Source organism: Egretta garzetta, unplaced genomic scaffold (assembly GCF_000687185.1).
Source record: "Egretta garzetta isolate BGI_Z169 unplaced genomic scaffold, ASM68718v1 scaffold962, whole genome shotgun sequence".
Lineage (NCBI taxonomy): Eukaryota > Metazoa > Chordata > Aves > Pelecaniformes > Ardeidae > Egretta > Egretta garzetta.
This window is the reverse complement of record NW_009258963.1, coordinates 37,212-49,916: the sequence shown is the minus strand read 5'-3', so window position 1 is coordinate 49,916 and position 12,705 is coordinate 37,212. Positions and strand designations below refer to the sequence as shown.

At 40.3% G+C, this 12,705-nt stretch overlaps 2 protein-coding genes across 2 annotated transcripts; both read left to right on the top strand.

Annotated features, from left to right (window-relative positions):
- Positions 1 to 64: 64 nt before the first annotated feature.
- Positions 65 to 3,742, top strand: CUNH5orf51 (chromosome unknown C5orf51 homolog). Its single transcript, XM_009634605.2, is given in 6 exon segments — positions 65 to 86; positions 277 to 443; positions 851 to 997; positions 1,386 to 1,517; positions 1,717 to 1,806; positions 3,128 to 3,742. Coding segments are annotated over 6 exon segments (921 nt in total). The 3' UTR covers positions 3,491 to 3,742.
- An 18-nt stretch (positions 3,743 to 3,760) lies between these two features.
- FBXO4 (F-box protein 4) lies at positions 3,761 to 11,992 on the top strand. The gene is made up of 7 exons (XM_035890193.1): positions 3,761 to 3,793; positions 3,921 to 4,156; positions 5,830 to 6,050; positions 7,046 to 7,121; positions 7,640 to 7,818; positions 8,737 to 8,912; positions 9,952 to 11,992. Exons 2-7 carry the CDS (start codon positions 3,942 to 3,944, stop codon positions 10,039 to 10,041), a joined length of 957 nt encoding a protein of 318 aa, XP_035746086.1. The 5' UTR covers positions 3,761 to 3,793; positions 3,921 to 3,941; the 3' UTR covers positions 10,042 to 11,992.
- The last annotated feature ends 713 nt before the right edge of the window (positions 11,993 to 12,705 follow it).

Below are 12,705 nucleotides of genomic sequence, written 5' to 3'. Positions count from 1 at the left end.
CAGGCCTCCGTCTGGAGGCGCTGGCTGGAGTCTTTTCTGTGGAGCAGGGCGGCGGAGGCCCAAGATGTGTACCTGCGCCTTAGCAAGTTGTGCTTTTGGTGTATGACTTCTTTGCACGTGGAATTGGTTTTGAAGCATCAGGCCGTAACTGTCAATGCCCTTAATTTAGTCGTGAAAGGGGTAGTCTGGCAGGACAGAGAGCCTGTTTAAATGCTGTAGTATTCAGCTGCTCTTGTAGATACCACAAGGATGGATAAAACCATCTGAAGTGAAAAGGGAGAGTAGGCAAGGCTCATGCTGAGTGCCTTCCAGTGCTAAGGAAGCATTGTATTCTTCCTTCAGATACCTTCTTAGCAAAGGGCTCTGCTACTCTGGACAAACTGAAGGACCTCTGTAACGAAGGGAAAGAACATCCTTCCGCACTTTTGCAGCTCTATACACAGGTAGTATATTTAAAGCATTAAGAACTCCCCTTCAAGAAAATCTGCGGTGTAGGGTATGGAAGAGGGTTGGGTGTAGGAAAGAGGGTATGGCAGAAAGGAATCTCTCATATTTGGTGTGTGCAGTGAACATCCGTGAAGTGCAGGGCTGCTTTTCTCTGGATTAGAAGATAACTTAAGAGTTGATAACAATTGTGTTGATACTGTAAGGATGGAAAGGGTTTTGAGTTTATGTTCATGGTCAACAATCTTAAAATAATTTTAACTAGCAGCTTTTGTAAGGTAAATGTTAAAAGTTACCTTTAAACTGTAGTGTTTTATAAACTAGCAAGTTTGTATGTTACTGCACAGCACTATTTGATTATTTTGCTGCTAGCGTTTTTACATTTTGTATCTTCTTCTTTTCATAGGCAGTCTTAGACATTACATATTTTGAGGAAAACCAGCTTGTGAATGAAGATTTTCCAGAAGAAACTTCCTTGCAAAAAGTTAAAGAACTTACTTCTGTTCTTTCAGAACCAGAAGACCTAGTGAGGGAGTGCAACATAAATGAAGAAGTGAGTAGTAGCGTTATTCAGCCAGAGAATTAGTTATCTCATTATTTAAACATAAAGGATCTGAAGTGGGATAGTAGTATTTGTATTTTTGCAGGGCAGAATTTAAGACCTTTTGAAAAATTTTCAAGTCTTACTTGTATTTAAGGAGTGATTCCTGAAAATTGTTTTTTCGAATAACTTGTTTTGTGCTTGGAATTTTTCTTGCTAACATGTCACGATTCCATGTGCTTCTGGCAGTTTAAAGTATTAGGCTTGTGTCTGTGACTGTTGCTGTTAAGTACAGCCTCTAAAGCTAGAGACTTAACACTGTTTGCATGTGTGAGCATGTATATGACTAGTTCAGATGGTTTACTTTTGGGCTAGCCCAGTTTGTTGGATTTTATTTCAGCCCATCGACATCCTTGGTACAGAGTTGTTAGAATGTCTTTACTGGAGAAAAGGAGCCCTGCTTTACATGTATTGTTATACAGCAAAAGAAAGGAGTGAATGGCTACGAGAAAACACTGCCATATTTAAAAAGGTAAAGGAGATCAAAAAGCTCTATGAGCATGTGAATGGAGTTTTAAAGTTTGACTCCTTGCTTTTAAAATATAGCTTCTTTTTTGTTTCCTTTTACATAGGGTTTTGGGAAATTCATAGCGAGAAGTATTTCTGGCTATCATTAAATTAATCGGCTTATCTAAAAGGGTTTTTTTTCCTTGTTTTTTAACCGTACTCAGTGTCTTAATGATGGAGTTCGTTACTTGATGAAGATGCTTAGCATTAGATGCCCTCTTCAGCTAGATGAAGACACCTCACTTCCAGACGCTGCGGCCTCAGGAAAGGATGTCTAACCGATAAAAAAAAAAAAAAAAAAAAAAAAAAGACCCCACCACTCCAAAAACCCCACAACCCGCTCCTCTTTATAACTGCTCCACTTCATGAAATGCTTTATTGCATGTTTTTGTTGTTTGACTTCATTTGTGTTCAAAAGGTGTCACTTTTTTTAACAACCAAAAAAATAACAGATGAGGTGGATAAGCAGGCAGCAGTGCTTTCCAGCCCCCTCACAGGCATCCCCCTTCTTTTTGACTCATGGATTTTAGGAGGTGGCTGTGCTTATTTTCTCTGTGTTTTTGAGTACACTGGAGGAAAGTGCACTGAGGCAATGGGCGTTATGTGCACAGCATGTGTGTTTTACGACCCTCCAACTGTTGTTTGACAAGGGTTGAAAGCACAGATATGACTGCAGAGGGTGCTAGAGGTTCCCATGTTGGTCTTCCTGTTTAGATTTAGGAGAACACAGATACAAACACAGAACTACTGACTGCACATGGGTAGGAAGTACATACAGAATTGGTTAGATTTGGCAACCTTTCATTCTCACTGTCTCCACTTTGTGTAGCTTTATGTAAGTTACGTTACTATAGTACCGTTACATGAGGATCTGAGGCTGTATCAGCGTGATGCAGGTAGGGTGGTAACAGCAGGAGGGAATTTGTGAGGTAAAACAGTGCTGAAGACATGATGTTCACATTGTACATGCTCAAAACTAGCTCTAGTCTGGCTATGGGGGGGATGGAGCACCGTCTTGCTTAATTTCATCTGAAAGTGGCATTGCTCCAATTCAGCTCCAGAATGCAAAGCCAAGTTCAGTAACTGATTTGTAGGTTTATTTAGCAGGATTTTTTTTTTTTTCAGTGACCGTGGGCATGTATGTGGCTTTCTATTCAAATACCAAAGCTGCTGCTCATTAACCTGAGTTAAGATGATGCTCAAACAGCATCTTTTAGGCTTAAATTGTGGGAGGCACATTCTAAAATGAATACACATAATCATGCCTGTGCTTAATGAATTGTAAAGAAAGACCGGAATTTTCTAAGATAAATAGGCAGACACAATTGTCAGAATAGCATTTATGTGGCGATCTTAAAGATTTTAGCATTACGGAGGAGCAAAATGGATAGAGTAATGAGCAAGGCCTTGATCCAGGTTATCTTCCTGGCAGTGTCAGTCATCTCATGGGTAAAATTTGAGGGTTTTGGTGTACCTCTTTAGTAGGCTTATACTGCCTTTTTGGATTTTTTTTCCAGTGTTACTGAAAAAAAAAATCAAAATTAACAAGCTGTGTACTTGCTTAGAACAATGAAGTACTAGGTCTAAATTATTTTTGCAGGTATATTTAGTGACACTCACTTACTGGCGATGATGTACAGCGGAGAAATGTGCTACTGGGGCCTGCAGCACTGTGGAGAAGGGAAGCGGGAAAGCCTCGAGACGACAGATTCTGTCTCTGACGGTGACCTGGGCTGCAGATCACAGCTTGTGTCACTGGATTTTCGAGAAACGGGCAAAAATGTGTTAACAAAGTATGTGGCTGTCTGTGAGGGACCTTTAAAAGGCCAGGGGTGGAACACAACAACAGCAAAGCAAATGCTGCATTACTTCGTGAAACGACTCCACGAAAATACGCTGCTTTGTGGAAGAAACCTCTCGTCAGAAGAACAGGCTTAGGGAGCTGGTCTCTGCTTCGGTGTCTGGCTGTTCTTCTTATCAAAATGTGTACTTTTGTTGCATTAAAAACATGCGTTGCAAAGAACTCCTGGGATATGGGTCCGAAGTCTCATCGAGTATTTCCTGGAGGGAAAAAAATAAAAACAAAAACAAAAACAAAAAACCTCACAAACCAACAAAACACGACCGTGTCGTAAGCTGCCACATGAGGATGACGCTGTCTCCCTCTGCTCCACCCCGGGCTCGCCTGACAGCAACTTTTTTGAGGACGTGGAGGAGGTGAGCGCCCTGCAAGCGCTACCGGTGAGTGGGGTCTGGTCAGAGGCAAGGGAAGGGTGAGGGGGGGGGAGGGAAACAATAATCTCGTCATCCCACCATCTCGCATCTTCCCAGCTCAATTCCTGAATGGTTAACTCTCGACTGTTTCCAGATCGACGTGCAGCTGAACATCATGTCCTTCCTCTCGCCCCAAGATTTGTGCCATTTGGGAAGCACGAGTTGTTACTGGAGGGCAGCTGTGCAAGATCCGTTGCTGTGGAGGTATTTTCTCCTGAGGGATCTCCCCTTCTGGACATCCGTTGATTGGAAATCGCTCCCAGATGTGGAGATTTTCAATAAAACCTTTTCAGAGGCCAGTGATAGCACGCTGTATGATTACATGGCAGTGTAAGTATCTTCATATTCTCTTGCATGACCTACAGTCTCTCCACAGCTGTAATGTTCAGCCCACAGGCATGTTTCATATTTACAGCGGTAAAGCCGCTGCTTAAATTTTAATGTGTCTCAAATCCATTGTTTATTTTGGAAATGCAATTTCCTGTTGTTTGACCCTTTGGTCAGCTCTCTCTGTTTGGAATTCCACAAGAATGTAAAACGTAAAAAAAAAAAAAAAGTCAAAGCTAATGTTACTAAAAAAATAAAATCAAAGCTTTTGTAAACTGCATGTCTGCTATGCCACAGAAATGCAGTCATCTGTGCGTACTGTTGAGCATGATAAAAATGTGTTCTTTGCTCCCATTACAATGACAAATGATTTCTTATTTTAATAAAAGTACTAAGAAGTCTTCAAACTACAGCAAGTGGAACGAATCTTTGCTTTTTGCATCTTTTCATCTAGGGGGGGAAAAAAAGGGGGGTTTGAATGTGCACAGATTAGGTGGTTTTGCTTTAGCTCTGATGGTCAAAGGCCGTGAGACAAAGACTGTGGTTTCAGCTAGTATAGCTGGAAAGCATAGCAACACTTGTAAAGAGTTCTTCTCAGTCATCCAAACACATTAAGACAAGCAGATTATTCTATGGGGTTTTTTTTAAACTTCATTTGATTCCCTTAATTAATTTGCAGTAATTTTTTTTTTATTTTGCAGTTAAATTTTGCAAAGGTGATTTCCTGAAACTTTTGCTTCATGATAAGTGCACTAACCTCAGCAATCTCTGTGCCCTCCATCCCCACTTTACAGATGGGAAAGACGCACCCAGAATTTGAAGTGCAAAATATCTACTGATTTCAAATGTTGGATTTAAATCTCTTTAGGTCTGAGTACTTCAGAGCATCACCTATCTGAAACCATCTGTCACTGATTTCCGTTGTCTCTGTGAGCATGTAATGGTTTTGCTGATCTCACCTGAAGCGTCTCGGTTTGGGTGTAGAGGAGCACGTGTTTAATGCTTCCTTGAAGTGGTTTGTCCAGCAGCAGCCTGCCGGGACCACAGAAGCTAAGGCTGAAGCTGCTTCTCTAGGATGTCTGTCACTTCTGTGGCTGTTACTGCTTTCTCTTGATGACCAAAGTCTTTCCGTGCCTTCTAGCTTCTGCATCAAATGAGCACATAAGCTTGCAGACACCACCTGTCTCCTTTCCCAACATGCATTCTCTGTGCCTACGGGTGAAATGGTCCTTTTCAGGTGGAGTTACATGTTTCATAGTTAATAAATACAAAAGCAGTCTAATTAACATTTGAAATGCATTCACAAGTGTCATATTTTTTATATTGTATGTGACTCACCAGCTTTGATGTTATTTTACCAATATTGTGTGTTCAGCGAGGGTAGGGGAATTTGTAATTTTATTTTCCTTTATTTTTTAAAGTAAACTAAAATACCCATAGATAGAAGTGTACTAAGGTCCAAAAAGTCAGCATTTGGGCTTCAAAAGGACTGATGCCTTTATCTGTTTTGTACTGGTGCTTGAAACCATCAGTTTGGAACTTCATCATTTTTCACCTGTGCTTGAGTTGTACCAGTGACAAAGCATGAGAAGTGTGGGGCCTAAATCAATTTATGTTGTTGGATTAATACCTCTTGTATCTTGTGTTTAATTTCTAGTTGTGTCTATTTTACACAGATATAAGAAAAGCTGCCCTCAGAATAGAAGAAGCTTGAAATCGAGCCGTCCCCGGTATGGGGCTGTGACTTCCTTTTTGCAATCACTGGTCACTCAGGCAGAACCTCGCTTTGCTATGTTTGGGCCAGGTTTGGAAGAGCTGGACTGCTCTTTAGTGCAAAAGATGATGACAAGCCCAGAAATTCTGATAGTAGCTGGCCTACCTCAAAGACAAATTCATGGTAATGCTGGTTTTGCTGTTTGGTTTTTTATTATTTTGTAAATAGATATAGCACAAAAAAAGCTGGGGGAGAAATGGGGAAAAGGGGTGTTTTTTCTCCCCTTGAAACTCAATAGCATAATGGTTAAAAAAAAAAAAGATATTTTCACTCTTTGTATTTATTCAGAAGGATAAATATAATGAGCATGTGGGATAAAACTGTAGCTGCAGTGAATTTATGATTAAATTTGCACAGTGCCAGAGGGATCATTTTGCTCCTTGTACTTTTGATCTTAAATTCCATGTCACACCTGCTGTTGTAGTGGAAAAATGCAGACAGAACTTTCTTTAGATACTGCTTGCAGTAAGTGGCTAAAATACGGGAAGTCGAGACTGATCCTTTCTATGATTCAGTCTTGTGGTGTCAAATGGTGAAAATTTCATTTAGAAGATTTATAGGAGCAGGTGAAGGATTTTTTTCAATGTCTAAACGTAGTTTTGAACATCTGTAATTTACTTCTGTCCAAACTGGAGAGAAAAATTTATTACTTTTTAACGTTTATTTCAGCACAGCAGAATTGAAATAATTAGATGGTATTTGCAGAAAGTGTGAAAATATTATTTCATAGTGTTGTTACCTTTTTTCTGTCATGTTCTTTTCAATGCAGCTTCTCATAAACAGACTAGAGCCTTTGCTCTGCCAGTTTCAGCTAATAAACACAAGTCTAGCTCCTCTCTGACTTAGCTTTCTAGGTTCAACTCTAAGTATCAGAAACATGGAAATGCCTCCTTGTTTTCTGTTAATACTATTGATTTGATTTTTAATTAAATTAATAGTCTGATCAATTAGAGCATGTATAAAACTTCATCATAAAATAATAAGTATGGTACCCCTAGCAGCAACACCTAGGCTTGGATATAGCCGTTTTATAGCACCACTGGAATTTTCAGCCTACCACTTAATTGTATTCAGTAGCCAAGTAGTTGTAATCTCATATATTAATTTTTCCCCTGTAGGAATCGGATCAGGAGTCAGTTTTCAGTTTAATAACAATCAAAAATTCAATATTCTGACATTATATTCAACCACCAGGTAAGATTTGTTCTCCACCAAAAAAAAGAGTACAGTTTCTTGGTTATTTTGTACTTTTCTTCATGTTTTCATCATGTGATTTTTATGCATGCATTCACATGCATGGATATCCCTTATAAACTGAAGCTTCAATGCATATCTTCATCTTTCTTTCTCCAACCGCTACATTTCCACGTGGAAGTAATAAACCTTTCCAAACCTTATACATAGCAAATGTATATGACAAATAAGTAACAGGTGCTTCTGTCCCTCTTGATAGCTGATTGATTCCCTTTTGAAACACTATATAAACTCATCCTGGGGTGTATTTTCAGATGCATCTTGCAGATTGCTTACCACCTGTATCTACGCTAGAAAAGAAGGTGGGAGGTGGGGGGCAGGAGGGAACGAGGAGAAATGAAACTGTTTTGCTGACTCAGACCATTTTCCTGTCCCTTTTCTGTGCTGCTTAGACTCTCAAAATTGAGTTTTTGCATTCTCAATTAACCTGACTGCTGAAATATTGAAATATCTTTCAGTGTGGAAAGGAGGAGAGCGAGGGCAAAGCAAGCTGTTGCTGTGAATAAGATGTTCTACCAAGAGAACAGCATAGTAGGGGATCAGCAAACCGTGCACTACAGTGTAATAGCTCAAGTGAAAAAGGTGTGCGAAGTAGTTGAAGGATTCATTTATGTTGCTAATGCAGAAGCTCATACAAGTAAGGGGTTTCTCTTTACTTTATTTAGTCATATTTTGTGAATTATTGGGATGTTATAAAAGATTGCTAAAAATACGCAATACATCAAAATCCATGTTTGATTCTTTCAAAATCTGCTTCATTAATGCTCGCTCTTCATGGCTTATCCAGTCAAAGGGGTCCCCTGTCCTAGACGCTTTCCCTTATGTTATGGGGTTATGGCCCCTTCTTTTGTTTGTGGCAGATACTGATGTGGTTGCTATCTAAGCTACACCTGGGAAATGGTCTGGAGTTAAAAAACAGCAACAACAACAAAACAAAAACAACAAAACCTGGGCATGGGTAGGAAAAGGAGCCTGAAATGCATCAGTGGTGGTGTAATAGCCTGGAAACAGAACCTTCACCAGGAAAACTGCAGTAAAAGATGCAATTAGTCCCAATATAGATAGTCCTACAAGAGGATAATCCAAATACGTGTTATGGTAATTGTCTTTACATTCATCAACTTTAAACAGGGGGAGAGGGCTAGCTCAGAAAAGAGGAGGGTAAAAAAAATGTGAAGGGATACACTAAGGAGAAAAGTACAGTCCGTAGGGAAGGGCTGCTGACTGTATGATGTGCGAATGTGTCTTAATGGCTTGTTGCAGTTTTGATCTCTGTGAGGTACTTGGATAATGCTCTGATGTTAAAGACTGGAACAGGCTGCCTATAGAATGTATGGAGATCTTTAATTAAACAGTTTGACATGAACACCTGTGTAACGTGAATGTGGACAATCCAGCCTTGTGACAAGCAGAATTAGATAATTTGGCCATGCCCCTTCCAGCCCTCTATTTCCTCACCTCTGAAATCTTAAATATTTAAAAAGTGTAAAAAAAAAAAGTTCTCCTTGGGATTTGCATGTATTTAATTACTCACATATTAAAACTTGTTTCTTAGAGCATGATCGTCAAGAGGAGCTGACTCATATTTTGGCAATGACTGATCCATCACTGGGGCCTCCGAACAGACCTCTGCTAGTTTTGTCTTGTGTCTCTCATGTCAGTGTGAAAAGAATTCCATGTGTTTACATGGCACATCAGTTGCAACTAAATCTGCTACGTCAGCCCTGGATGGTACTGGATTTTAAACCTTCATTTTCTATTTCTGTGTGGCTTAAGTTTAATTTAGGCTTATAGTATTTCCTGAACTGTACCTGCTTAAGCAGGTGTGCAGCTTTCAGCACTAGTACATGAGCTCTCCACCTAAGTGAAGAATTTAGTTTCTCTGGTCCTCTAAGGTTAGCCTGTCTGAACACAGGGGAGCTAAGTGGCTTGCCCGGGAGCTCACAAGGAACTTCAGATGGAGCCAGAATATAAGGAAGGACAAAATGCTGGTCTTGGAAGCTTCAGTTAATTTAAAGCTAAGTTTCCTGAGGCACATCCCAAGGCCTTGGACGCAAGGTAGATTTTTCTGCCATTTTTAGGAGACTCTTAATTGTCACTCGCTTGACGTGATGTATTGAGTTTTGACAAATCATTTCTTACCTAGCACGTGAGGTCCTGAACCTGTTCTTTTTTGCTTGTCAAACACAGTAGGTATCAGTATGGCTCAGCCACACATAATTTATTTTTGGTGATGTTGTGTAGCTGAAGAATAATACTTAATCAGAAAAAACCAAAATCCCCATTTGAGATAATTCCTTTGTTTTCATAAGGAAAGTGTTTACAGGCTTTTTAAAAAACATACCATTTATAAAAGCCACTTTATAATACATTGCAAAATCTGAGATCTTAGCAATACGCATTGAATTCTAAAGCAGCATTTTTGCTTAAAGAGTTAAGAGAAGAATTTTCAAGTAGATTCTCATCCATAAATTAAGTATATATCCATCAGAATAGCTGATGGAATGAACGAGATAAAATTCACCTTGATACCAAGAACACAAGGCTTTTCTAATGGGTCTTGTAATACATTTTGTAAAGAGGAGCATTTTCTTTTTGTACCTTACTCCTAAGACACCTTTTTAGTCTAAGAGACCTTTAAACCAGTGATAAAAATTTAATTTGATACGAGTATTTCTGACTTTAAGGATAGACTGGGAGTGATGCTAAAATGCTGTTAGATCCTGTTGCCTGTTTTCTCTAATACATAAGCTTTTTTTTATTTTTACAGGTGCAGGACACTGTAGCTGCAACTTTATCTGGATTGCTAAATGGAATTGAGTGGCTCCTGGAAGAAGCAAATTGTAAAACTGCACAGTAATGGAACTGTGCATAGTTTTACTGCATAGAGACTTTGGTGTTCTGCAGTTCAGATGAAGTGAGAATCTTGTCCTGACAGAGCACTCTCAGAAAGGAGATTTAGAAGGCAAACCTGCATATATTTCACTGCATGTACTTTAATAATTAACATTCTTCCAACTGTAGTCCTGAACTAGAAGTACAAGTAGGATTGCCTGGATTCCAGCAGCTGATGAAGTTTGGGAGCAATCTGGGTGTTTTGGGTTTTTTCTTTCTTTCAAGCTGGGGCCTTTGGGGTGCAACTTATCTCGGTATGTCTGATGATCTGATCTCTTCCGTAAATACATCTAACACTGGGTTGGTTTATCAGCACAGCCCCATGGCACACATCACGCGTTTAGTAAGTATATTCAGTGGAGGCCTTGACAGTGACAGTTCCCAAACAAAGAAAATACATTGCACGGTTGATAGAAAGACAGTATCTCTTTCAAAAGAGTAAATTCCCCTGTATTTTTTCCAGAAACAATACCTAGACAAGAAATAGCACCTGTGGGTAAATGGTCGGCCCAGACCAAAATTCTCAGAAGCAAACAAACCATTGTGTATGAACTGGTGGTTTCTTCTTTGTGATCTTATTTATTAACCAAGCACAAAAGAATTCAGCATCTTCTGCTTTCTCTTGGAGTTATTAGCTTGAACTGGACATACCTCTGATGTCACAAATAAATGTTAAATAGACTCATTAGTACTTCAGGACGTTCATCGAAGGCATAGGACCTATCAGTTACTCAAATAGTTGTGGCCATTTGCAGATGCAAAATGTACTTGGCTTGAAATTTTCTACATGACTGCAAATATTTTTATAAAAAGGGAAAGAACATTCTGGAGCTGGAATTGTGTTTTCCACATTGACGTCATTTGGGATAGTCCTAGTCTCCCACCTTTTTAATGCTTTTTAATTGTTGGATGAATGTTCAGAAACTTCCCTTGTGTTGTAGAAGCCACTTCCTAGCTCAAACGGAACCCATCGCAGGGCATCAGTCGCAAGGCTTGCTAAAGGCGCAAGCTGTGAACTCAGTCCCCTAGATACACTGACCGTACGCTGGACTTCTCCTTAGCTGCATGAAGGCCCCTGAAACTGCAAACCAGAAAGGGAAGGTAGCCACAGCCATCGGCAGAAGCTGCGTCCGTTAAGGTAAGGAAAGGCATGTCCCGCCTGGAGGCAGTGGAAGGGCCCAGTGAGGAAGAGGAAGACCCCAGACCCAAACATTGCTGTTGGACTGAACTGTCGCATGACGGGAGGGGAACTTAAATTGTGAGGGTGTAATTGCCCAAGGGATTTCTTTGTTCGGGGTCCCTCTCCAGGGGCACCGAGCTTGAGCTGTTTTTTACTGCTGTAGCACTCAATAAATTGGACGGGCATACGTCATGGGGAAGACTGCTTCGGGGAAACTTTGGGCCAAGCCCGAGGGGAAAGGAAGCCCCCACGGGTGAGTGTGTGTGGGCGAGGAATCAAAATGGGGGCACCCACCGGCTCGCTGGAGCTGCCCGCTGCGCAGGGACTCGTCCCAGTGGTTACAGTCTGGGGTGGTGTGTGTGCGACTCCCCAAATGGTGAGGGGTGCTTGGGCAGCGGCTGCTCCTTTAACACTTCCATTTCTCGCCTATGCATGTAATTTGTTTTGTTATGGGTTTTTTTTGTTTTTTCCTCTCTTCCCTCTGTGGAAATGCAGTAGTCTCAGGATTTTTTCATGGTACCTATATAAATGACTACATGGTGCACACCTGGATGTGTGACTGCCCTCAGTCTGGTACATGTGTGTGATGCTCGACACAGCAATGTCAGAAACATTTAATTTGAGAAGTTTTTTAATTTTCTAATGAATGAATGAGGAAAATTCTTTCATCTTTATGCACAAGTAACTTGGCTTTCTACAAGTTTTTGTATGTCTTCTTACCAGGACATATGGGAGTTTCAAGGGAAAATCCATGGCAAGCTATACTGTGATAATTCTTTGTTTTGTCCTTTTTTTTTTAATAGGGTATGTGTGCTTTGCCCTTCAAAACAGAGACGACACAAAAGACTTAGGAGTATTGGGGGAAAATTCCACTCTTTGTGACTGGATGTATGTGACTTCCTGGCTAGTCATAGCAATTCCATAATGGTCTATCTGTAGAGGGTTGAATGCAGCAACCTGTTGCTATGTTAGCTGCTACAAATACGCTTTTTTTAGTGCGAGATCGTCATTCTGTTTTCTTCATAAGGAATAAATTAGTTTTTAAAGAATTATATTTACAGTCCTTCTGTGGCTGTTAAGCCCCACCGCACACGTGCACACACACACACGATGTCTGCAGTCATGCTGTCACAACAGGTAACAAATTACCATTGTCATCATTAGTCATTAGTGAGCAATGTTATTGTGTGTTGTCTGTTAAATTAACCAATATCAATTCACTGTCATTTCAAAAGGTCATGGTAATATAGGGATTATAATTTTTCTTAAGCTAAAAAACCCATCTGTTATATTGACTTAAAGATAGAATAATTCAAAGAAGTAAGAATTAGGAGTTTTAAGGATGCAGCGTAGGAAAGAGACAGTGAGGCAGCCACAGAGCTCCAGCACCAGAGGGGTGGCAGGGCTGGTGGCGGGGTAGCTCGCGCAGCTGCGTACTGCAGCGGATCA